The sequence below is a fragment of the Pseudopipra pipra genome, chromosome 1 (genome assembly GCF_036250125.1).
Source record: "Pseudopipra pipra isolate bDixPip1 chromosome 1, bDixPip1.hap1, whole genome shotgun sequence".
Classification (NCBI taxonomy): Eukaryota; Metazoa; Chordata; class Aves; order Passeriformes; family Pipridae; genus Pseudopipra; species Pseudopipra pipra.
In genome coordinates this window covers 137,433,175-137,457,457 of record NC_087549.1, presented here as the reverse complement: position 1 = coordinate 137,457,457, position 24,283 = coordinate 137,433,175, and the positions used below count along the sequence as shown (strand labels likewise).

Genomic DNA, 24,283 nt, shown 5'->3' with positions numbered 1-24,283 from the left:
TTGGTTGCTTTTGTTGTTATTGTTGTTTTTTTGCTTTGGGGTTGTTTTTCTTTTACTAAACAGTTGCCATTAGGTAAAGATTCCATTTCAAAGATCTTCGACTGCTCCTAGGAGAAGGTCACAGGTGTTTAATGCCCTACAGCTGGCCTACAGTCTAAACATGTGGCTTTGAGTTTAAGAAGGGCTATTATAGTTGTTATTAAGAAGACAAAAATCTTTAATTACAAATTCTCTTTCTTAGATACCCTGAAAAAGTCTTATTATAAACAAAACTCACTTTGGCTGTTTTTCAAGTATTCATCTATCATTCTTTACACATTATAGTTTGTTCCAACAAAATGTAACTGGCCCCCCAAAAAATTATAAGCAAATAAGAGGAGTATTTGCCTCACAAACAAAATAAAAACTGTTTTATGTATCTAGACCAACTATTAAAATTTAATGCATTATACTTTTTAGCTGAGGAATGCCATAGGTAAATTGCAATATGTTCATGGTCTCGGCCTTGTAAGAGACATCAGAACTATCCAGTAGAAAACTATGTATAATTACAAAAAGCAATAGAAAGAGACAACCATTGTAATGTCAGTAATGATTAGTAAGTTGTTCTTATTTTATGTAACTGAATTTTCTTGATTTCCAGATTATTTTTTTAAGCTTTAATCTTCAAGTACTAGTAAAATCCTTCCTTGGATCATATTCCCAGTGATTCCACTGAAACCAATCAGACACACATATTCTTATTTAAATTTGAAAAATTCTGAAGGCTAGTTCCACACTGAATTAGCACTCATTAAGAAGTATTTTAAAAATACATTGATTTTTGATCCACGCTGCTGTTTTGAAACTCTGTATTTTACAAACTTACACAGCAAAAGTTAAAAATGGTTTTTAACAATATTGTAGTTTAAATAAGATTTTTTGAATGTTAATGCTACCTCTTGAAGCCTTTGGGTTTGTTTCATATGAGTCTACACACTTGCCCTAATGTTTACTATGTAATAGTTCTGTTTTCTTCTGTAGCATGGATCTGCCCCATTAAACTAAAGTCATAAGACCTCATTCACTCTGTTAGAAATGCAGCAAATAATTTGTGTACAAGTATTAAGTGGAGACAGGAGAACACAGGGAAGTCCTAAAGCCAGAAACTAAAGTTGCTTCAAAATTGTAATCTTATAGCGACTTGATTTTACTCACATACAGTGCTTTATAAAATGTTTTCATAGAGATCCTGGTGATTTTCCTGTGGAAATTAATGGCAACATATGTGTTGATTTACAGAATTTCAGTATTAGATCTAAGTACTAAGGTAATTATAACAAAGACATGTAGGCCTAAATTAAAACAAAGAAAATTCTAATCTGTTGATTGATACACTGTGGCAAGTGTTTAACCAGCTCTCTTATTAATGGCTGTCAGCTAATAAACACCACTTTAATTAGTTTAATCAAGTACCTTATTCAGAGTGGTGATAGCTGAAATTGTAAAGTGCTGTGCAAGGTGAGTATGCCAGAGCTCTCCTAGACACCCAGAGCGAGTGAGGTCTGGCCGAGAAAATCTCAGAAGTATAAGGTATATTATTTATTTATTTCTTACACCTCCCTCCCCATCCTTTCCGAGTTAAACATTACACAACTTACTTTTGAACTTGTCCATTAACTTATTAATAGAAGAAGTATCCTACATCTGTATATAGACTGGTCTTTTTGAAGAGGCAGACATGTGCTTCATGTACTGCGAGTGCTAAGGAATGATCAGCTTTTGTACTCGCTACAATGGAAGCACAGAGCAGTGTGCAGTATGTAGGTAGGGCAGATGTTTGCAGGAGGGCTACAGGAGAGATGTGAGTGCATGTGCTGCACATGCTGGCCTAATGGTGCAGGAAGCAAGGAAGGAGGGTTAATCTGCACTTAATGTGACAGAGACAAAAGAGAACAATGGTTGGTATCACCAGCATAGGATGAATTTCAGAAGCTTTTCTCTTTGATGAAATGTTGCTTTAATTGTTTCTCTTTGCAATGTGTCTCATTTCTGCTGGCTGTTTGTGTGGAGAAGTAGCAATGTTCAGTGCTTAATGCATTGGATGGAGATCTGGGATTTATCTGTCTCTGATTCCCTGTGTGACCTCCAGCTAATCGTTTCCTCCCCCTGTCTCAGTTTCCTTATCTGTAAAGTGGAGTTAATAATCCTTTCTATCTCCCAGTGTGTAGTGAAGTTAGACAATTCAATTAATAGTTGTAAAACTAATTTAGCTTCTGGGGCAGAAAGAAATATTTCTGTAAGAAATTATTCATAAATGTAGTAAGACATCACTGTCCAAATATGAGGAACAAATGTTCGGCTTCATATTTTTCTCAACTTCTGCTAACTTACTTGCAAAACCATTTCTCTTTCTCTTTACTCAACATATTTTTCTTAATGTAAGTGAAATCCTTTCATATGGAATATTATATTAGCTAACTGCAAATATCAAACAAAATTAAAAGTGTAGGCCATATTCTCCCTCAGTAAAACACCACCAATTGTAAGTTTGAAGTGGAGACCCACTGAGCTATTGGGTGGATTTGGCTTAGTCTTTGATGTGGTTTTTGGGGTTTTTTTAACCAAATAAAATATTATCAGACCATGGACTGCAAACAGTGTTTCACACTGGTAGTAATTTAATATATTTTTATTTCTCATTGTAATAAACATAAATCCTGAAGACTATCGGAGATGTTAATGTAGTTGAAAGATTTCAGTTTACTAGCTAGTACAGGCTTCTGTAGAAGTAGACAAACATCCATTGTGTCTTTAAATTGTTGCTTCTTGACATGCAATTTTGTGTATGGGAGGAAGGCTAAAAGAGTGTATGGTATTCTGTTAGCTACATGGCTTTGATATGCAGGTTGCAATAAGGAGTAATATGGGGTATACTTGTGGAAACAGACCTTGTTGAAATTATAAGGCTTTACAAAAAGATTTATTGAGATATTGCAGGGCTGTGAGACATGGAAACATAGAATCATGGAGTATGCTGAGTTAGAAAGGACCCATCAGGGTCATCAAGTCCAACTCTTGGCCCTCCACAGGACACCCCAAAAATCACACCATGTGCCTGAGAGTATTGTACAAACACTTGAACTCAGACAGGCTTGGTGCTGTGACCACTTCCCTGAGGAGCCTGTTCCAGTGTCCAACCACCCCCTGCATGAAAAACTTTTTCCTGATACCCAACCTAAACCTCCCCTGACTCAGCTTCATGTCATTTCCTCGAGTCTGTCACTGGTCACAAGAGTGAAGAAATCAGCACCTGCCCCTCCTCTTCTCCTCCCGACGAAGTTGTAACTGCAATGAGGTCTGCCCTCAGTCTCCTCTTCTCCAGGCTGAATAAACCAAATGACTTCAGCCACTCCTCATGAGGCTTCCCCTCCAGACCCTTCACCATCCTCATGGCCCTCCTTTGGACACTCTCTAACAGCTTAATGTCATTTTTATATTGTGGTGCCTCAAACTGCACATGCTAGGAAAAAACCTTCAAAAAGCCGGGAGAATAGAGTTGCAAAATTTGTGTTCAAAACCATTATTGAAACTCACACACACACACACATCCCTGTCCTGAAAATGTATCAGTTTTTAGCTGTGATATTTTTTCCAGATTAATATATTATGCTGCTTCATGACATCAGCATAAACACCAGCTTTCCCTTTCTGTGTCTACGTTTCTCATAAATGGCCTATGCTGGCAGTACACGAATAGTCTCCTGATGCAGATGAGGGTTACTGGATCTGCTGAAGTTCCTTGATTTCAAGACTAATTTCTTATTAGCCCCAGCCTCAGCAAATGGTACTTTGTAGGAATACAGAGTTAGGTGTAGCCTCTCATCCATGAAATACCAACTGAAGTGGCCAGGATGCAAAAACTGCTATGACCAGATCTATGACTCGAGTGTGCCTCTCACTTCACAAGCCGAAGGATGGGCTTGGGGCAAGAGCCTTAAGTCCCCACCGAAAGGGACTTAGATTACTTCTGAGCTTTGAGTGACTAGGGCAAAAGAGCAGAGATCACAGGGAGGGGCAGGAGAAAGTCCAGCTTACTGTGTTAAGAGAAGGAAGCAGGGTAATATGCCCTCCTAGTATGGTGGTACAATGTTGATTTTGTCTATAGCAAACGGGTAAACAGCATTTCAAATACCTAATTCACTGTGTTGTGCCCTATAGGTCGGCAGATGACTGTGAGGCAGGGCAGAGAGCAGCACATTTGTCAGGGTCAGCTGATACTTTCCATTATAGATTTTTGTCCCTCAGTTACTTGTAGCTTTGCACATCCCCAGCAATTTGAGCTAAAAATGTCCATCTTACATAGAAAAAATATTCAGGCAACCAATTTTTCCTTCTTGTAAGATTTGTAAATTCTTGTAAAATCATAGATCACTCATGCTCAGTAGAGAAATTTGCATTTTGAAACTAAAAAATGTGCAAATTCCACTTTTCCTAGGCTACTCACAGGTTTGACAGCTCCCAAAATTGCCAAAACTTCACAAGAGCATCTTTGCAACCCGGTGACACAGGGACAAAGCCCAACTTTCTTTATGATGAGCTACATTTTCAAAGAGGTGAGGCTGAACTTGAAGTTGATCCTGTCCTATGTGAAATCCATTAACACCCAATAAATAACAAAATACATGGAATTCTGGGCAAAGAAGTACTGAGAGCTGAGAGTGTTTTACCAGGGAACTTGTAGGATGACAGGAAGCTTGCCCTGTGATCACATGGTTTCCCAGGCATGTATCCCATCAGTGGACAAAGATAATGAGCCAAAAAAGCACAGTGGAATAGGAAAGCAAGAACCAAAAAAACCCAACGAAACAACTAAAAAGCAAGTGGGAGACTGGCAGTCTAAACCATTACAAATATGGTACAAATGTGCATGCAAATGTTTTTTCCTTTATTAAATGAATATTTCATGGCAAATCAGTATATTCAGAAAATCCCCACTGAGCCCTATAAACAACATTCCAAGTCATGAGGACTTCTGAGTCTCTTCTCAGGTTATATCCGCTTAGTTGAGGCAACTACTGCGCTTGTGAGAAAGACTTAGGTACAAGAAGAATGAGAGTGGCTACATAAAAGCAGCTGCATTCCAGTATAATCATGAAAATTGGGTTGGAGGTGATGCCCTAAAAGCTCTGTCTCTATATAGACTATTCCACAGAATGACAATATGAACCCAAATACCAATTAAACTTTGAGTTTTCCAAAATACTGTGAGGTTTGGGGTTTTTTCCCCACTCGAAAAAATACTCTAGATAACACTCTGTTTGCCAGTCCAGATAGACACATGATCATCCACTGGAGTATAAAAATAAAGTGCATATTTTCAAAGTCATAAAATGGAAGCATTTGAAACAGAAGTAATTAAAAAAACAGCCAGTACACTTCCTGTGAGGAAATTAATTTCTCTTGGTTGTAGCGTTGACCCGTCCTTACTGTTCCCTGTAATAGGAAACAAATGCCAGATGCCCAATAGCGTTACTCTTTTTAGGTTGCCTTATCAGACACAAATCTTTCCTCATGTGTTGTTTTGGTTTGGTTTTGTTAAGCAGGCTGATCTTTCTTCATAGCCAGAGCTGCCAGTTTCCAGTGGCTCTTTTGTAGCTGATATACAGGTAGGGCTTTGAGAGAGCTTCATCTCTAGCTTTGCATGGCAACAGCAAAAGGTTTCTGTCAGACCAAGTCATCCTAACCTCCTTTCATATTCCACTGAGAGGAAACAGAAACTTTCCAGACATGGTCCACCTGTCCTGCTATAGGATGTGATCACTGGATCTTCAGTGCTTAGAAAGGAGTCCAGATGACTAGTTCAGATGAAGAAGCTTTCTGAGTAAAAAAAAAACACAAAAGTGCTTCTAGGCACAAAAGCAAAGCTTTTAGAGAAGGAAGGGAAGGGAAAAGAAGCTTGAGGGACCAAATGAAGAAATAACAGGCTTCTTTGACTTATTAAGAAGAACTGCATTTCTTTCAAAGATTATAATAGTGAGGGATATATTTAGATTCCAACACTTCCAAAGGAAAAAAGAAAATAGATATATCTGAATAAAAGTATTTAAGAGAATAGCTGTAATGTCTCGCAATGTTGATGTTAGCCATGCTATTAACAAGAGGAAGAATGAGTAACAGCAACTCATTGCAATGACATGCTTTAATTTTGCAGATCCCGACGTCCTTAAAATAATACTTGCAGAGTAAGTACTAGATGAACTCAGAACATTAACGGAAAATATAAATGAAATGATGTACTTCAGTAAGTGAAATATAAAGTATTATATGCTTTCCTGAGCATTTACTTTCTATATCTAATGAAAGTACTAATGCAGAATAATTGACATAATTTTCTGAATATAATAGGAAACTCTGAAATTGCTTCAAAAATGCATGAAAGGAGAGCTTAAACAACTGGTTTGACAAGTCAAAGAAAAAAGTTAAACTTACTTTTTTGGTATCTTTCTTTGGTACAATTTCACAATAATTACCTTTTCCATTTCAACCAATCTCTTGAAAATCACAATTCACTGCAATAATCTAATCTCAAGAAAGCACAATTTAATCTGAGCGCAGAAAAACTATTGGGCTTTATTATAAACTATTAAGAAATGTCTGTGATGTGAAGAATAAGATACCCCATTCTCTAAGAAGTAAATGGCAAGCCCAGGTGCACAAATTCTACAATGATTTTATAAGAATTTTTCTTTCTATTTTTTGCTTTTGTGCTATTCATTATTCAACAAAGATTTAAACAGGCCACAAAAATATTTAGAATTATCAAAATTTCATAGCAATTTGTGACATAAATGTGAGTTGAAGATGTGGTTCAGATGCTTGGGTTTGATCTTAGCTGTCATCACTTGATTATTCAGGGTCATTAGTTAGTCAAATTACAGAAATGTCATTGAAGTCACCTTGTAAATGTCAAGCTGAATGTCAGCTGACAGCTGAAACAGTGACATTACTAAAATGCTTCATATGAGGGTACTTTTTGTCGCAATAAAAATGTTTTCTGTCGACCGAGACAGCTGTGACTCAATGGTACCTAATTTTACATGTATAGAGGAACAGAAAGGATGATTTCTGCTTTCAAAGACTGCAGGGGAAACAGCTGCATGAATTTCAGTACAAAAATGTAATGTAGAACCTCTTCAACATTTCAAGTTGTACACTCAAAAATAATTACTTCATATGTTACTTAATATTATGTTGGCGACTTCTGATGAAATGAGATCAATAGGTTTATATTCCAACTTCAATGTTTCTTTTTATTTATTAGTACAACCCCTCATTTGGGGATGAGGGGGTTAATTCCACTTTATTTATCTAATTGTCTACCCATGCTGAAACAAGCAGAGCAGCAGCACTGCACTTGAGTGTAAAGTGGTGGAGTTTTTGATTCTGCTGGCGCACTGGAAGGCGTTTGGGCCATTGTGCAAATTACAGTATAATGCAATACCCTAGAAGAAATAATTATACCCAGCCGCTGTAAGCCAGGAATTGCACACAAAAAACTTGTGCCTTTTAATTTGGTCACGTATAATGTATGAAATGCAGTTCTTCCAAAGCTAATGGAACCAGAGGGAGCATTACGATTATGACTCTCTTAATATATTTTTCCATTTAAAAACTGGGGTCAAACCTGAACAGAACAAAAGGATGAAGTATGATTTGAGTGCTGGAGACCAGTGTGCAGGATAATATGAAGGGAAAAACAGAGCATATGAATAACTCCTTGGTGCCATTGCGTGTCTGAGTATCTGCTCTGTGAGCTGCCCTTTCAGTAGTAATATACACATTATGGGTATGACAGGTAATACTGAATCATTCCCTGGTGAGTTTTTTGCAAATCCTCAGAAAAGGTAAAGCATAATATTATTGTGTGTGTGATGGGGGTCCTTGTGGAACTTTTTACCATTTCTTTAAAATAACACGTGAAAAAGCTACTTTGCTTTGTTGTGGCTAAGGCAGATTCTGATTAGTTATGTACCAGTATGGTTCTCAGGTTTTTTGAGCATCTTTTCTTTTGACATGTTTGTAGGCAGCACTGCAGCAGGTTCCTATATTGCAAAAAGTGGAGGATATGTTCTCGTTAGTTTAGTAATCTTGGATTGTACCTTGTTTAGCCATTAGCACTTTTTTAATTTAATAGCCATATTTAGAGAATGAGGTGTCCACATTTGGCCCTTTGCAAGGGAGGGATGCATGAAAGCCTCTCAAAGTGCAAAAAAGGAGCAATGTTTCAAAGAGTACAAATGGGACACTGGAGGCAGTGTGCCATGTTGGCCTCTGAAACTAAAACTGCAGTATCATCGTGGCATGTGTGATATGTGTAAGATGCTGGTTGTCTCAAAAGGCTGAAATTTCCACACAGTAAGAACATTTTAATGACATGTGATTCTCAAAATCAGTGAAATTACAGTGAAATATTTCTATTCCTAAGACAAAAGAGGGGAAGGAACTGAACTCTGTCCTTCACAGGAGGGGCCGACTCAAGCAAATTTCAGGTTATTCCATTTCATTCCCACAAATGATGAGTAATTAATCCACACCTTTAATCAGAGTAGAATCAAAGAGATCCAGAAATAGAGAAATACAGTGTTCCCAGAGAGACAGAGAATTTTCAGAAATTTGACTCTCTGCATATCCAGTGGCAACCAGAAAACCTCCAAGTTGAATATTTGTTTATTGAAAGGGAACTTACTCCTAAAGATGACATTTTAGAGGCATAGAGTTGATGAGATGACTCCTGGCTATTGAGGCCAAAAGACACCTCAGAGCATGCCTAAGGCTGTAATTTCCTCATAAATTAACCTGCCTCCTCGCCTCTCTCTTATGCTGGTGCTCATCTGATCCACGTACCAGTTCAGGGACTTAAATAAGCAGAAAAAAATGTTGGTTTTGTGAACTGGATCTTCCCAGGTTGAGCCATGCAGCAGTTCCATGTTTTAAAAAGCTAATATGATATCTATCAATCAAATAATACTAGTAACTTCCTTCGGGATACTTCATAAAACTTTTCCTAAGATAACAACAGGTTCTATGTGTCCTGTCAGCTAAAACTTCAGGTTTGTCTCAGCAGAACAAGGCCCAGCAGGCAAAATGTGCATTCTGTAAAGGGCCCCCATGTTGGCAATTTCTCCCTATCAGGAAGCTAAGAATGCCCAAACCGGTTGGTTTTAGCCTTAGAGGTAGGAGGTGCATGGTTTCATTTCATTTCAGACATTAAGACTGCCTGTGGCTTGCTCTCTCTTTTCCCTTGCAGCAGCTTCCCATGCTGTGGTCATCTGCTGGGCACTGAGGTCTAGCTGTATCTGACTCCATTCAGTGCTGTCTTCCTTTTGCACTAGGGCCTTTCCTTTAAACCATTAATTTTCATTTCTAAGGCAAAAATGTTTTTGTCAAGGCCAGTGTAAGTAAATCCCAAGGCATCCAGTGGATCTCATGCTTCTTTGGACAAAATTCTCCTCAAAGTAATTTTCCTGAGTGAAAATCAAAAGAACCAGTCCTCAGATGCTGTTATTCACATTTTCTTCTCTCTTGGTACCAGTTTGAACTATTTTTTAGGAAGTTCTTTTTATCTGAATGTTTTTCAAGTGCACTCTGGTGATAAAAAAATAATCAATGCCACTCTCCTACTCCTCAGATCCCTCCTTTGTGTATATTTGGTGTGGTGACTCTTTACAGAAGTGCTTAAAATATTGTTACAGCACTTCACTAGCACCTACAACACAGAGCTCATCTTTCTGAAAGGACTTCTGGTATGTGACCAGAACTCTTTATTGAGGTCCAACCCAGTTAGTTCACCAGGTGAAGTCAATGAGGGCATCATTTGTGCTGCTGAACTTTTAGTGTCAGAGATAAGTGGGGGAAAAAAAAGAAAAGGAATCTTCAAATTGGAGGCTGAGTTCTGAGATTGATCATTACTTTTAAACTTGAGAAATTTCACCTGGAAATCATGGAAAATATGTCTGCATATTTATGGACAGTTTTCAGGATGAGATTTTTAAAACTAAAAATTTCCTATTTATGTGGAAATCTGTTATGAAACTCTCCAGGACAGTGGTGAAGCTTTTAGAAACTGGAGCTTTTAACTGGTTCAGCCATCAACCTTAGTCCCTTATGCTCATGTTATTTACATGGCTGTAAATTTTCACATGTATACTATGTTCTTATCTTATATTTAATGTATCTATCCACTTTGTTATACTATCGCCTAAAATTGTTAAAGCATTGTTCTTGAAACAGTTGGGAATAATCTCAGGGCTGCAGTACAGAGAAATTACTTTCTCCTATAAATTTTATAGGAGGATCTTTTTGTCTTTTCAGTGTTTAATATTGCTATATTCATAGTTAGTACTTAGGTATTACTGCTATTATTACCTAACAAGTGGTGTGGTATTTGGAAGAATGTTAAGAATTTAGTATATAATTTCCTTGTGCACCAGATGGGATACCCTAACACTAGACAGCAAGTACTGTCAGGGAATGGTGCCTCAGGAATGGTGCCTGTGATACTCCTAAAACATAATGAAGAGCTGACCAGTGTAGCTTTCCATGCATGGGTTAGGGGGGCACATTTCCCTCTCCAGCTTGTTAGGGCTACCCACAGCACAGACCACTCCTTTACCATACACTGTGCTCTCTGACATGTAAGTATTATTTTCTTCATAGAAACTAAACTAAGATGTAAAAGACTACATATATTTTTAAGTAGATTCTCATGCTAAAGATACTCTGACTTGGCTTTTTTCCTACTTTTCCTTACAGACTGTTGGAAGCAACAATATTTCAGACTTCTTGGAATGCCTAGAGAAGTACATCTTTCTCCTTGAGAGATTTGCTTCAAGCTAATACTACTTTCTTCCAGTAAACATAATGAAGGACAGAGCCAAGAGGAACCTGGTAACTGATAGAAAACATCCCAGTAACAGATGAGAAACCAAATTAATAAAATACTGACATGATAAGTCATTCAAATTGTTTATTTTCTCTGAGCAAATGGGGAACCATGACCTGCTATCTGACAGAATAGGTCACTTTGATGGCATACTTCATGACACCTGCTGTCCCAGCAGAAGCTATTTGATTTCATTTATAAGGTAGTGCTTGTTTCAAAAGAACAGTCTCATTCATGGTTTTTCTGCTACTCTTTTTTTTTTTAATATCTAATGCCTAAAACGCCGAAGTAATTAAGAGTGTGCAGAAAAGAAAACACCCACGGCTTCCTCCCCCCCTCTTCTTTATATTATGTACTTGTCTCTCCTCCATTTCCCTTTTTGTGAGATATTTCCTGCAACAGTCCTTCTTTCTGACTCGTATACCTGTGTGTGTTTGTCTGCCTAGTTGTGCAAGCAGTAAATGACAAGGAATAATATTTTCTTGTAATTTTTTAATGGTGCCTTAAAGCTATTCTTCGGTAGTCAGATAATGATCCTGAAATATAGATTCTACCTGACAATTAGTGCAAATAGCTGACCTGGTTGCCATGTGTAAGAATGGCTAAAGTCTCTCCATGGCAATATTCAGCAAACAAAATAATAGAGAAAAGGACACAAAATATCAGGTTACATAGTTATATTTACTGGCGTTTTCTCTGCTTTGGAAGTAGAAGAGACCCCACAATCTGCCACAGATTTTCTTTCCTCCCCTTCTTTCCCAGCAGGACTTGAACAGAAACCATGTGGTCTGCAAACCACGAGCAGGAGGGAAGTAATTTCTTGCCCCATAACAAATATGTAAGCATGTCTGAATTTTTTTTTAATTTTCTTTGAGTAAATATTGGTTCTAAACTGACAAGTAGGACCTGCAACAGTGAGTGTAGTGTTGGTCCAGTCTCACTAATAGCCTGGCTCCTTACTGAGCACAGCCCTTAGGCCTTGGAGCCTTTCCCTTCTGTGAGGTGGTAGTTTAAGATATTTCTTAAACTTGAGCTCAAAACAAACTATAGTTATTCAGGGAACTGAAAAACACATTGGAACACATGAATATTTCATTTGTAGACAGTCTCTGTTTATCTTTGCTTCAAAGCAAAACAAAACCTCTCTGCTTCCTTGTTGTCTTCTTCAACATTGGATGGGAACTCTGCCTTAATTTCTGCAGGACTGTGCAGTACCTAACATCAAAGAGCTGATATTTATATCAATATGAAAACTCATGCAGTGCTGCACTTATTCTGCAGTTTGAAAGCTTCTCAGCTACCTTTTCTGCCTGCCTTGCAGAGGAAATGTGGCTGCAACGTCATCTGCAAGGGTAGAAACAGTGACAGCGCAAGAAAGCTGAGGGCCAAATTAGCTGTGGTTTGTGGTATGTCCTCTGCTTCCGTGTGCTGCCACTCGAATCCTACCCACCTCACACACGTAAACTCATATGCTTTAGAGAGAGCTTTGGCCATGTATCAGTTGTCCACCTGTGATTTCAGTTCTTCCACTCACCCCCACAGTGAATCTATCACCAAGTCTAGCTAAATCACAGATAAGATGCTGTTCTGGTGCTAACCACTGCAGCTTCTTTGACTTAAAAGGAACTATACCTTTTTTTTTTTTTTTTTTGTGAGAAAAGGAACTAGCTGGTGTTAAGATGTGTTCTGTGTTTAGAAAAGACATTCTTTTTTGCTTATAGTAACTCGCATGGAGAATCCTATGGCCTGACTTCCTCTGTGTTATGTCAGTTGTCAATCCACTCTGCTGGATTGCTGGATTTTGCTCTCATGCAAAATAAATACAAACTGGCTTCTCGAACATTTAAAAAAAAAGTAAGAAAAATAGTTAAAACCAACAGAGAGTATACTAATGTCCAATTTTAAGCTATTATAAATCACATGACTAGATTGTGTCATTTTAAAATAAAACATCACATATTAGTTGACCATGTTTTTACTGCCAGCAAAAAATGGGGCAAATCTACTTTCATTTACTTCTCAAAACAATATTTGCAATGTAAATCGTGCTGGTCCTAACCCTGGCCACATCTGCCTTCCCAAGTCCTTTACTACATATTGAATAATTTTTGTTAGTGATTTAACACAATGAATTTGAAGCAAACAAACTGCTCCAGCCTAGAATGGCTCTTTTTTTCACCATGGGACCACTGGCTTTCTCCAAAGCTGAATTCCTGGAAATTATCATGCTTCCCCAGTGAAACTGAGAGAACCTAAAACCTGTTAGCTCTGATAACAAACCTTGGACATGTGCTGCTGCAGACTGCTATGAAGTGTTCAATGACACTGTATAATGATCAAAGCTTTGTCTGCACACAGGTCACATTGTTTGAACAACACTGATAATCCCTACTAATTAATCTCATAGCAGGACTCTGGTTACTGACATCAAGCCACACACATGCAGACTGAGCAGTATCTTATCATCCCCATGATCGCCAGAAAGTGCCACCTCCACTGCTGAAGCTTACCAAGGAAGAAACCTTGGGCAAAGAGGCTACTCCTCAGCTCTAGAATAGCTGCAATTATTTTGTTTAGCCTACTTTTTAAAACCAGAATAGGCAAAGCACTACGAGGGTAGAAGACGTCATATGTGTAAAAAGATGCTCTTACGGTGTAGCAGCTTCTCCTAAGAACAGGAAATAGCCTAGCTTTTCTAGCTGTTTAGTGCAAACAGCTGCAGCCACCTCTGCACCTGGATAACTATTTAAATTAAAAGTTACACTACTCATCTAATGACAAAACATTAGCAAAAAAAGAAATGTGTAGCTCAGGCCTCATGCACAGGTACGTTCAGATGTTCAAGAGGGGAGAGTTTTAGTGAACTGAACAAAACTGTTACCACAGCCTCACATAAAGCACTGGTGGCCTTGTGGGTTGCAGCTGCTTAATCTATCAAAGATGAGCTCAAGCACAGGTTTGCAGCACATGATGATACACTCAAAAACCTTCCTCTTTATTCTGATCTACAGCATTTTATGCGGTTCCTTGGAATCTTTTGGTCATGTGCTTAAGCAGCTCTTACACCAATCTTCCCTCTGCTCTCCTGAGAAATCACTTTCATTTTCTCTGAAATCCTTTGAGTTTTGTGTAGTAATTACAAAGTAGTTAGATGGACAAGTTTTTCTTCATATCATTTGCTTTCTCTCCTTTCTTATTCTGGTGTTTACCAAGCTGACTGTTTCCATTTATTATATATAAAATAATATTTTAATTATCTACTGGCATCAGGAAAGTTTTTTAGTAGTTAAAAGCAATTTAAAGAATTTACTACATCTAATTTTCATTTTCTTACAAAATATTTCTTGTAAAACATGCATTTGTCATGCAAATCAAGAGAATTTTAGACAAGATTGTTAGCTAGGTTAACAATTTCTCTAGCAGAACCACATCACAATATACTGAAACCTAAATATTGCAAGTTTTTTACATTAGAATACAAAATTTCCATAAAAGAGAGACCTGGTAGATTCTAACCCTCTGATAGCACGTCAGGGTTCCATTGTAATTTTTTTAATTGATTGAAATAATAATATATTACAAAGAAGCCATAAAGAAAAAAGAATGGAAACTCACATCCATCTTTGAGAAGGACAATAAGGAGAATTTGAAGCAGTACAGGCCACTCAGCTGAACTGCACTCCCTGGGAATGTTATGGACTGAATCTCCTACAAGCATTTTGAAGTGCAGAAAAGATAAGAAGGTGATTGGGAACAGCCAGCACAAGAATTATCAAGTGTAAATTATACCTGAACAACCTGATTGCCTTCTGTGATGAGATGACTTGCTCTGGGATGAAGGGAGGAGCACTGGATGTTGTGTACTTTGATTCTAGCAAGGCCTTTGATATGGTCTCCCATTATCTCCTCACAGCTAAATTAGTGGGGGTATGGACTCTGTAAGTGGGTGATAACACGGGTAGAAAATCAGCTGGATCACTGTGCTGGAAGAGTTGTAATCAACAATACGAAGCAGAACTGGTGACTGGTTGTACAAGTGGCATGCCTCAAGGATTCATAGTGGGGATAGCACTGTTTAATACCTTTATTCATGACCTGGGTGGTGGGATGGAGTGCACTCTCAGCAAGTTTGTGGTCAGTATGACATTGGAGGGAGTACTTGCAGTTCAAAGAATCTTTACAGACTGGAGAATGATCTGACAGAAACTCATGAAGTTCAAGTGCAAATGGGATCTGGGATCTTGTATCTAGGACAGAATAAATGAGTTGTATGTAGTGTAGCCACTGCATTTATTCCCTTCTCTCTATTCAGCACTTACGAGGCTGTATCTGGAGTGATGTGTCAAGTTTGGGGGTAGTCACAACAAGAAAAGCATTGACATACTGGAGCAAGTGCAGTGGACAGCCACCAGGATGGTAAAGGGGCTGCATGACGTGCTGTGTGGGAACGGACAAGAGATCTGGGTGTGTTTAGCAGTGAGAAATGAAGGCAAAAGAAAGGTCTTACTGCTGCTTCCAAATAGTTAATGGGAGAGGAGCACAGAGAAGGCAGAATCAGGCTCTTTTCAGAGGAGCCCAGTGACAGGACAAGCAGCAGCAGACACAAGTTGGACCATTCGGAATTTCAATTAGATTTATTGAAAAGTGTTTCCCCTGTGCAGGTGGCCAGATACTGGAAAGGTTGCAGGATTTCCTTCTTTGGAGACTTCAGAACTGGAATGGATGAAGTCTGGATCAAACTGACCTGTGATGAAATGGTTGACCATGTGATTTCTTTAAATGTAGGTAGGGCTTTTGTTTAGATACTCTTGGATACATGTAAGACCTGATTTTCACAAGGTTTGCTAGAGCTTTAATATTCAGTCATTGTCAGTGCCCAGGGTCTTGGTATCTGATGTTTTCTGTCCAAAATGAACGCATTGAAAATAAAAGGATGTTTTTGTTGAACATCTGAGCTTTGAAAACTTTGTATCTTACTTTTTCCTGACTTTCAAGAGATTTCCCAGGGCTAACCTAGTTGGCATCAGTGTAGCTTTTTAATATCTCCAGCAGAATAATACTAGAAAGCCCTAAAGCAACACCAAAAAGTGCACAAGCATAACCTTCTCTCAAAGTGAAATCTGCAGTTCCAGGGGCACCTGTCTAAATTAGAACACATGGGAATGACTGTAGTTCTCTAACAGCTCTTCAGCTATTGCAGTTCCTGTGATTAACCACGGTAAGCACAAAATGCTAAAATGGCATATGCCAAGGAAGTTGTATTTCTGGGCTACAAATTGAAAAGTCTTCTGAAATTTTGCAAATAATAAAAATAACAGCTAGAGGAAAATGGAACCTATAGTGATTTTTTTTTTTACAAAGTAATATAAACTCTGCACCAAGCATTTTTTATTAAAGGATGTGCAATTAAAGAATTAAATATTACATCTTATTTCTTAATCTGTTATTACGTTGCATGTCCTTTTATGTTTTAAAGGTTATTGAAAGCAGATAAAGGAAGCTTAAAATCTTTTCAATAAGATAAAGAGCACATTTGGGGAAAAAAAAAGCTTTTATACAGGCATGAGTGCAATCAATAGATTATTCAAAGTTATATTTATTACCTGATGTTGAGCAGAACACTTTTCAAGTTGAAGAGTAAAAAAGACGCATATACAGAATGTCCTTATTAAGCTTACATTTGATGCCATTTGTAAAATATCATTATTTTAACAGTAAAATCTATTAGCTTTGAGGTATTTTCTGGGAAGAAAAAATATTTATATATTATTTTATATACTGCCCTCTAACCCCCCAGCTGGAGTACCAGCATACAGGAACAGTTCTGCAATTTCCTAGCTGACTACACCTGATAAAACAGGAGTTGGATCAACAGAGAGACACTAGAAAATCCCAGTTACAGTAGAAAGCTGCACACAAACAACTCAGAAGGTTGAGCTGTAGGCCCTGTGAACCTATAAAGGGTTAAAAGCCTTCTCTACAGAAAAAGGAAGAGGTTAGCCCTTAAAGACTATATAAACTGCAAAACCTGGCAGTTGTGGCTTGTTAAACTGCTGGGAGGTGGAACTGGCAGCTGTGCTGCTGAAGCGGGGAAGTCATAAAAGGGAAGCGGAGGGCCCCAGAGGGAGAGGGACAGTTGGGCTTTTGCGTTTCTTTGCCTGTGGAGAACTGTCTTTGTTTGAACTAAAATGGACACTGCTGCTGCTGGATGCTGATCGTAGGGAGACTTTTAGTTGGCTTGTTTATGGAGAGCCGAGCAAGGTGAAAATAAGCTGTCCTGGCTTCCGCTGTTTTTAGGATTGTGATTACAGGAGCTGCACCTGCCTGCACTAATTTCCCAAGCCTAGACTGAAATGGGATGCCTATTTTTTCACCTTTAAAAAAACCAACCAAACAAAAAAAGAAAGCATTACTTATATTAGATACCTAATCTCAAATTGGGGCTGATAGTCTCTTTGAGGGCTTTGGTTTTGTATTGTACTTCCTGTTGAGGAACAAAAATAAACTGGTAGTGCTTAAAATGAAATGTCAGAATCCTTTCTGCTCAGGAAATTATTACATTTATCTTCCTAAATTAATTTTAACTTTTTTGAATTTGTATTTTAAATTGCTCCATAGACTATTTGGAATCTTCTGTAATAACGTGAAATTCTATGAATCCTGTAGCTCTTGATGGCACATCTGAAAAGGGCAGGCGATGCTTTCTGCCTGTAAACATATGTAGCCAGTAATCATTCCCACATACAGATTGTATTTGTTCTTCTGAATACAGAGCAATTAAGGAGTCTGCATTTTAAATAGTTAGTAGATATTGGTTTTCTATTTCTCCTTTTCTGTTTTGCAAATGAAGGAAAGTATTTGTCTTCGAAAAATTTAGTCTGGTCTTTATGTATTTCCAAAAAAATGGTAACGGTTAATAATTTGACATCCTTGTAGGTTTTGTGCTCTTGTAGAATATTAACTCACTTCAGACACTATTTATTTTCATCATGTCTTTAAGCCACGTTCTTTAAAAAAAGAGGCAGCATTTTAGAACTACAGGGTAGATTTAAAGTAACCCAGCTTGGCTTGAAGTGACATGTGCCCAGACCAATTTATGGAGTAATGGAACAATTTATGAGTCTGCCTTAGCTGAAATTAGTTTCTATGGCAGTTGGCCCAGGGAAACTCTGTGAGCCTTCTGTTCTTTGCAGCTGCAGAATATAATTGTAAAGGGAAATATCACCTTCCAGTAGCTAGGCAAAGCTTCACTTACAAACTTTGTCATATCCCTTTCCTTCAAATTGGAGACCCTAACTCACCAGAAAAATTGCTCTGGGCGACTAATGAGAGAAAAAGCAAGTTATTCACATATTTTTCATAGTGGAATAAAGTAACAAACTAGTGTTATGTATAAACAACAATGCTACACAAAACTTTGTGGCAAGCATCCAAAAAAGCAAATAGATTTTAGAAGCGAGCTTGCTAAGTCATGGTTAATCCCAGGCTTTTCTTAAAAGTCAAGGTGAGAGCTCACACTCTTTTTAAAATTTATTCTAACTGTTGATGACGTCAGTCAAGGACAGCCATTTATTAGCACAGTCTTGCTAGATCATTTTTGATTCTTTTCTGTCCCTTGTTCACCAGATTCCAGCTGAGAGCATCTTGCACCAGAAGTGGGACAAAGCAGAAATTTCATTACCAATGGCAGAAAAAAATGGAGCAGACTAGGTAACACAAAATAAATAGTTTTCCCCAAGCCTACCTTGGTCTTGTGAATTCTAGTCTAAGGCTCAACCTTTGGTTGGGTTTATTGATACAGCTGTGTGGTGGGTTGACCTTGCCTGGATGCCAGGTGCCCATCGAGTTACGCTATCACTCCCATCCTCAACTGGACAGGGAGAGAAAAATATGGTGAAAGGCTTGTGAGTCAAGATAAGGACAGGGAGAGATCATTCCCCAGTTACTGTCATGGGCAAAGCAGACTTAACTTGGAGAAATTAATTTAATTTATTGCCAATCAAATCAGAGTAGGATAATGTGATACAAGAACAAGTCTAAAAACACCTTCCCCCCACCTCTGCCTTCTTCCCAGGCTCAACTTCTCTCGCAATTTTATCTACTTCCTTCCCTCCAGTGGTGCAGGGAGATGGGGAATGGGGGTTTGTGGTCAGTTCATCACACACTGTCTCTGCTGCTCTTTTCTCCTTCTTCAGGTGAATGTCTCCTCACACTCCTCCCCTGCTCCACTGTGGGGTCCCTCCTATGGGAGACAGTTCTCCACAAACTTCTCTATTGTAATTCCTTCCCATAGGCTGCAGTTCTTCACAAACTGCTTCAGCATGGGACACTTCCACAGGGTGCAAGTCCTTCAGGAACAGACTGCTCCAGTGTGGGTCGCCCACACGGTCACAAGTCCTACCAGAAAATATGCTCCAGCATGGGCTTCTCTTTTCACAGGTTCTGCCAGAAGCCTGCTCTAGTGTGGGCTTCCCATGGAGTCACAATTTCCTTTGGGCATCCAGCTGCTCTTATGTGGGGTCCTCCACAGGCTGCAGGTGGATCTCCGCTCCACCATGGACCTCCATGGGCTGCAGCAGGACAGCTGCCTCACCATGGGCTGCACCATAGGCTGCAGGGGAATCTCTCCTCCAGTGCCTGGAGCATCTCCTCCCCCTCCTCCACTGACCTTGGTGTCAGCAGAGTTGTTCCTCACACATATTCTCACTCCTCTCTTCCAGCTGCTGTTTTTGCAGAATTTTTTTCCCTTCTCGAACATGTTATCCCAGAGGCGCTACCACCATCACTGATGGGCTCAGCCTTGGCCAGCACTAGGTTCATCTTGGAGCTGCCAGGCATTGGCTCTATTGGACATGGGGGAAGCTTTTGTCATCTTCTCACAGAAGCCACCACTGTAGCCCCCGACCACCCTCGACCCCCCACCCCCAAGTACCAAAATCTTACCATGCAAATCCAATAGAGACTAGAGTTATGGTCAGGGTTAAAAGAAAGAGCCTAGAGCTGCAGTGAGAGTGAGGTTAGAAGGGAGGTGGGCTGCAAGGAGAACTTGGCTGGGAGAATGTTTTGGTTTGAGTGGCTGCAGCATACAGTTATGTTTACATCAGAATTAGAGTTAGGGCTGGGAGAAAGAGAGAGCCTAGCATTCCAGCAGGAAGTGAGTTAGAGAGGGGCTTTGAAGGGGAAGTCTAACTTCAAGGAGAGCTTGGCCAGGCTGCCTGGTCTGAGGCTCAGCCTACTGTTATGGCTGGACTTACAGCTGGGGTTATTTTTCACAACACTAGAGAGTCTAGTGCTGCTGTTAGAACAGGCCTAGGACACATGGGGTGCAGGAAAAACTTTGTTGCAAGAACTTTTTGTTGTGAACAATGCTCAGCAGTCCTTGTCTGAGGCTCACCATACAGCTAGTGTGAGGGTTAGGGCTGGTGCTGAGAGTCAACGAGAGCCTAGAGCTCAAGGTGGAGAGAGGCTTGAGAGCAGCTGCTAGTGAAAAGTCTGGGCCACAGGGATAGCTTGGCTGCAAAAAGTTGTAGGTGGAGGCACTGGCTGAGGGGCATGGTCCAAGACTCAACATAACTTCCAGGTGTAGGGTGAGGTTTGAAGTTACGTTTGACAGAAGGAAAGAGAGAACAGCTGCAGCTGGCTTGGGGCTAGAAACTGACTGTCTAAAGGAAGTGTAGGCTGCCAGAAGAACTTGGCAGCAAGAACTTCCTGGTGTGGGTACTGGCTGGAAGCCACGTCCGAAGCCCAGCATATGGTTTGTTTGAGGCTTAAGGTTAGAATTGGGTGACACAGAGGACCTGGAGGTGCAGCTGGAATGGAACTTTGAAAACACAGGGTGTGAGGCAGAGAAAATGTGGCAGGGACAATATTTTATTGAGGGCACTGGCTGGGGGTCCTGGTGTAAGGATCTATTTTAGTGTTAAGGTGGGCATTCAGACAGAGAGAGCCTAGAGCTGCAGATGGAGTGAGGTTTAAAAGGGAACATGCCAAAGGAAAGGACAGACTGTGAAGAGAATGTGGCTGTGAGAACGTTTTAGTGTGGGCAATGACTGGAAACCCTGTGTTATGACAGCATAAGATTAGGTTTGCTCTTATGGTCAGGGAGACAGAGGTCTGGAGCTCCAGCTGGAAGGGAGTTAAATGGGGTTTGAAAGGGAATTCTAGTCTGCAAGAACTGGACAAATTTTTACTGTGGGCACTGGTTGGAGGGCCTGATCCTAGACTCAGCCTCTGTTTTGTTTTATTTTAAGGGGTAGGGTTACAACTGAGAGAAGTGACTTCCCAAGAGAAATGTAGGCTGCAAGGGTAATCAAGTTTTGTCTCTTCAAGTGACCCCTGTGTCCAGCTGCATCTATATCATGGGTTCAGTAGAAAACCTGTGTCCACAGTGGTTCCTAGAGGAAAGACAGGTACAGGCAACTGTCCTGTTCTTTGTTCTTAAAATTGGAGAGGACAAATCTTTGCCTTGGGCCTTGTCATGAAGATAGCCCAGACCCTTGTTGTTTTTTTTAATTGTGCTGTAAATGTAATGGTCAACATCTGTTCCTCTGATAAAACAACTTTCCTTAGTGAGAACTCATATCTGCGGGGAAGAGCTCTTTAGAATCTAGGCTGTGATGACAAGAAAGTCTTCTAGAAAAAAGAAGCCTTCCTCAGCCTTTCCTATAACAAAACTATGAAAATGTGTGTTATTACTCATTTATAAACCAAAATGCTTCACTATATGCATTTACTTTGGAAAGAAGATGAAAGACATGTATGTGACAGATGTTAGCCATGTTGTGTTGATGTGTCCAGCATTGTACGATGCTCAGATGTCATGTTCTAAGCACAGTGTAAGGAATAAAAGGGGCACCAAACTCCTCTGAAAGTCTGACTTCAAATCTATATTTAGGCATCTAAGTGACCTGCTTTTATTCAAAGGTGCTGACTGCAGCTGCTTCCATTGACTACAGCAGAAATATAAGGGATGTTTTTGTTGTTGAATCTATTTTCAAGAACAAAAATTACAGTTTAGTCTCTCTGTAACTCCTATGGAACTCTACTAAAAAAAAAAAAAAAGGACAGAAACTGAAACATAACATCTCTGTTTTCTGTTTTCTCCTACTCTCCATAAGATGCAGGAAAGGGACCATATAATAAATCCCAGTAACTATTTCTATGCAGGAGGGAGATTAAACACTACTGTTTTGGATTCCAGCATGATAGATGCTTTTGGTGTTGATCACAACAGCAAAAGAGAAGTGGAGAGGTCAACAAGTTTTTAAATTTATGAGCAGCTGTGTTAAGTCTGTGTTGGGACCCCAGACTCATGTACTGACCTTGGTTGCCCTGAACAACCACACCTGGGAACACCTTTTGCCCAGGATCTCCATTTCAGCTCAGGTAGGGCACAATTTAGGTCTTTGTCTGAGCTATGTTGTAGGTATATCCACCTCATGCACTGTATCCTGGACATACCTTGGGCCTATCTTGTAAGTAGCTTGCCTGCACCTCTGTTTCTGGCCCGGGATAGACCCTGTGCCTACATCGTGCCTTCCTGGATGAACCTGGATCATCACCTCAGCTTCTCGGGGACTGCTGGTGTGTGCTGTTGTCAGCGCCCTGACACTGTGGGGCTTTGCCTTGTCACTGAGGGCACTGCCTGCACTGGGATGACCTTCAGCGGTGTGCTTGAGGCTTACCTTAACTCCTTGAGGATGACCTTCACTCCATGAGGGTTTGTCCACCCTCACAGAGTAGCCCTGCTCTTGCATCTTCCTAAGGATCTGGTCACCTTGCTAAGTGTCAGCTGACGCACAAAGCAAGATGTACAGCAGGCGGGTCAGTTTGTATTATTCAGGAGCTGATGGCTGACTCACTGTGAATGCACAGGGGGTGTGTGCTCTGCGTTACCTGTGTGTACTGACCCCGAACAGTGAGGGCAGATGTCATAGGGGTTCCTCATTATACAGTGGAGAAAGTGAACGTTGTGTTCGATGTTTCTCAGCTGGGCAGAAGTGCCTTTGCAGGATGTCACTGACCACATCCTCTGTGAGGCAGTCAAGAAACATACTCTGCTGGGGGTGTAACAGGACAGCGAGACCACAGGGGTGCAATGCCCCCGCAGCAGACCCGGCCCTCCGTGTGTGCCCGCCGTGCCCGGGGAGCGCAGCTGGGGCAGCTGGCAAAGGCCTGCCGCAGAGATCCCCCTCACTCCCACAGATCCCTTCACAGAGGGGGCAACTGAAAACAGAGCAACTATGACAGAAACTGCACAAAGTTACGGTGTGTGCGGTTAGCTGGGTAAAGAGCAGGGCGATGGTCGGCTTTGCTTCCCAGAAGGCTGGAGATGAGTGTGAGGGCGGGGGGCGGCGACCGAGAACCACCTCCTTCCCCGGGCTGCGCTGGGACTCGTCCCCAGCGCCCTCAGCCCCGCATCCATCGCCGCCGCTCCCTCCAACCTCTCCCCTCCCGCCGCCCCCGGCTGCAGGCGCAGGCGCGGCCCGCGGGCACATGCGCAGTGGTGCGGCGGGGCCGGCGCTCCGCGGCTCCCGCGGGGGCGGGGCGGGGCGCGCGCGCGGTGCGTGGCGGGCGGGCGGCGGCCGCTCCCCGCGGGGGGGGCGGGGCGGGGCCGCCGCGCCGAGCGGGGGCATTTCAGCCGCCCAGGCCGGGATGCGCCCGGCGTCCCGCGGCTGCCCGCCCGCTGCCCCACTGCCCGCGGGACTGCGGCGCTGACCGTCCCTGCCTCCCGCTCCTGCCCGCCCGCCGCTCTGCCCCCACCACCCTCCGCGTCTGCCGCCGGCAGCGCCATGGCGGCCCCCAGCAGCATCGTGCCCGTCATGGCGAGTAAAACCAAGACCAAGAAAAAGCACTTCGTGGCGCAAAAAGTGAAGTTGTTCCGGGCTAGCGACCCGCTGCTCAGCGTCCTCATGTGGGGGGTCAACCACTCGGTAAGCGCCCGCGGCTCGACCAGCGCCGACCGCCCGCCCCGCCAGGGCATCGCTCCCCGGGGGCTGCGGGGGGCTCGGGCGGCACCGGCGGAGATCCGTGCTGCCCGGAGCCCCCCGCCGCTGCCGCCGCCCGCCCCGGCGGGGTCAGGACCGCGCTGCCGGAGCGGCTGCGGTGCCCTGCCCTGCCCGGGCGGGGTGATGCGCGCCCGGCTGCCCGAGGGCGCGGGGCCGTGCCCGGCGCCCCCGGTACCCGGGGTCCGCTCCTTCGACCCGCGGGCCCACTCGGAGGCAGCGGGCGAGTGGTGCCCGTGAGGGGACGAGGCTGCGAGCGGAGCCCGAGCCGCCCCGCTCCTGGCGCCCACCGCGCGCGGGCGTCGCATGGATGTGCTGCGGTCGGGAAAAATCCTGGTTATCAGCGGGAACTGGC

At 41.7% G+C, this 24,283-nt stretch overlaps 1 protein-coding gene and 1 long non-coding RNA gene across 3 annotated transcripts in view; one reads left to right on the top strand and one right to left on the bottom strand.

Annotated features, from left to right (window-relative positions):
- Positions 1-18,441: 18,441 nt before the first annotated feature.
- Positions 18,442-23,050, bottom strand: LOC135402327 (uncharacterized). The gene is made up of 2 exons (XR_010425088.1): positions 22,609-23,050; positions 18,442-19,767 (listed from the first exon to the last, which is right to left on the bottom strand). It is a non-coding gene; the product is annotated as an uncharacterized LOC135402327 (long non-coding RNA).
- A 489-nt stretch (positions 23,051-23,539) lies between these two features.
- The window catches only part of PIP4K2A (phosphatidylinositol-5-phosphate 4-kinase type 2 alpha), a 106,900-nt gene continuing 106,156 nt past the window's right edge, over positions 23,540-24,283 (top strand). The window contains exon 1 of one of the 2 annotated variants that reach the window (XM_064635373.1): positions 23,540-23,856. In XM_064635373.1, coding sequence (XP_064491443.1) covers positions 23,716-23,856 — 141 coding nt within the window. In that variant the 5' untranslated portion in view covers positions 23,540-23,715. The remainder of the gene's footprint in view (positions 23,857-24,283) is intronic. The other variant, XM_064635365.1, reaches the window with a different exon arrangement.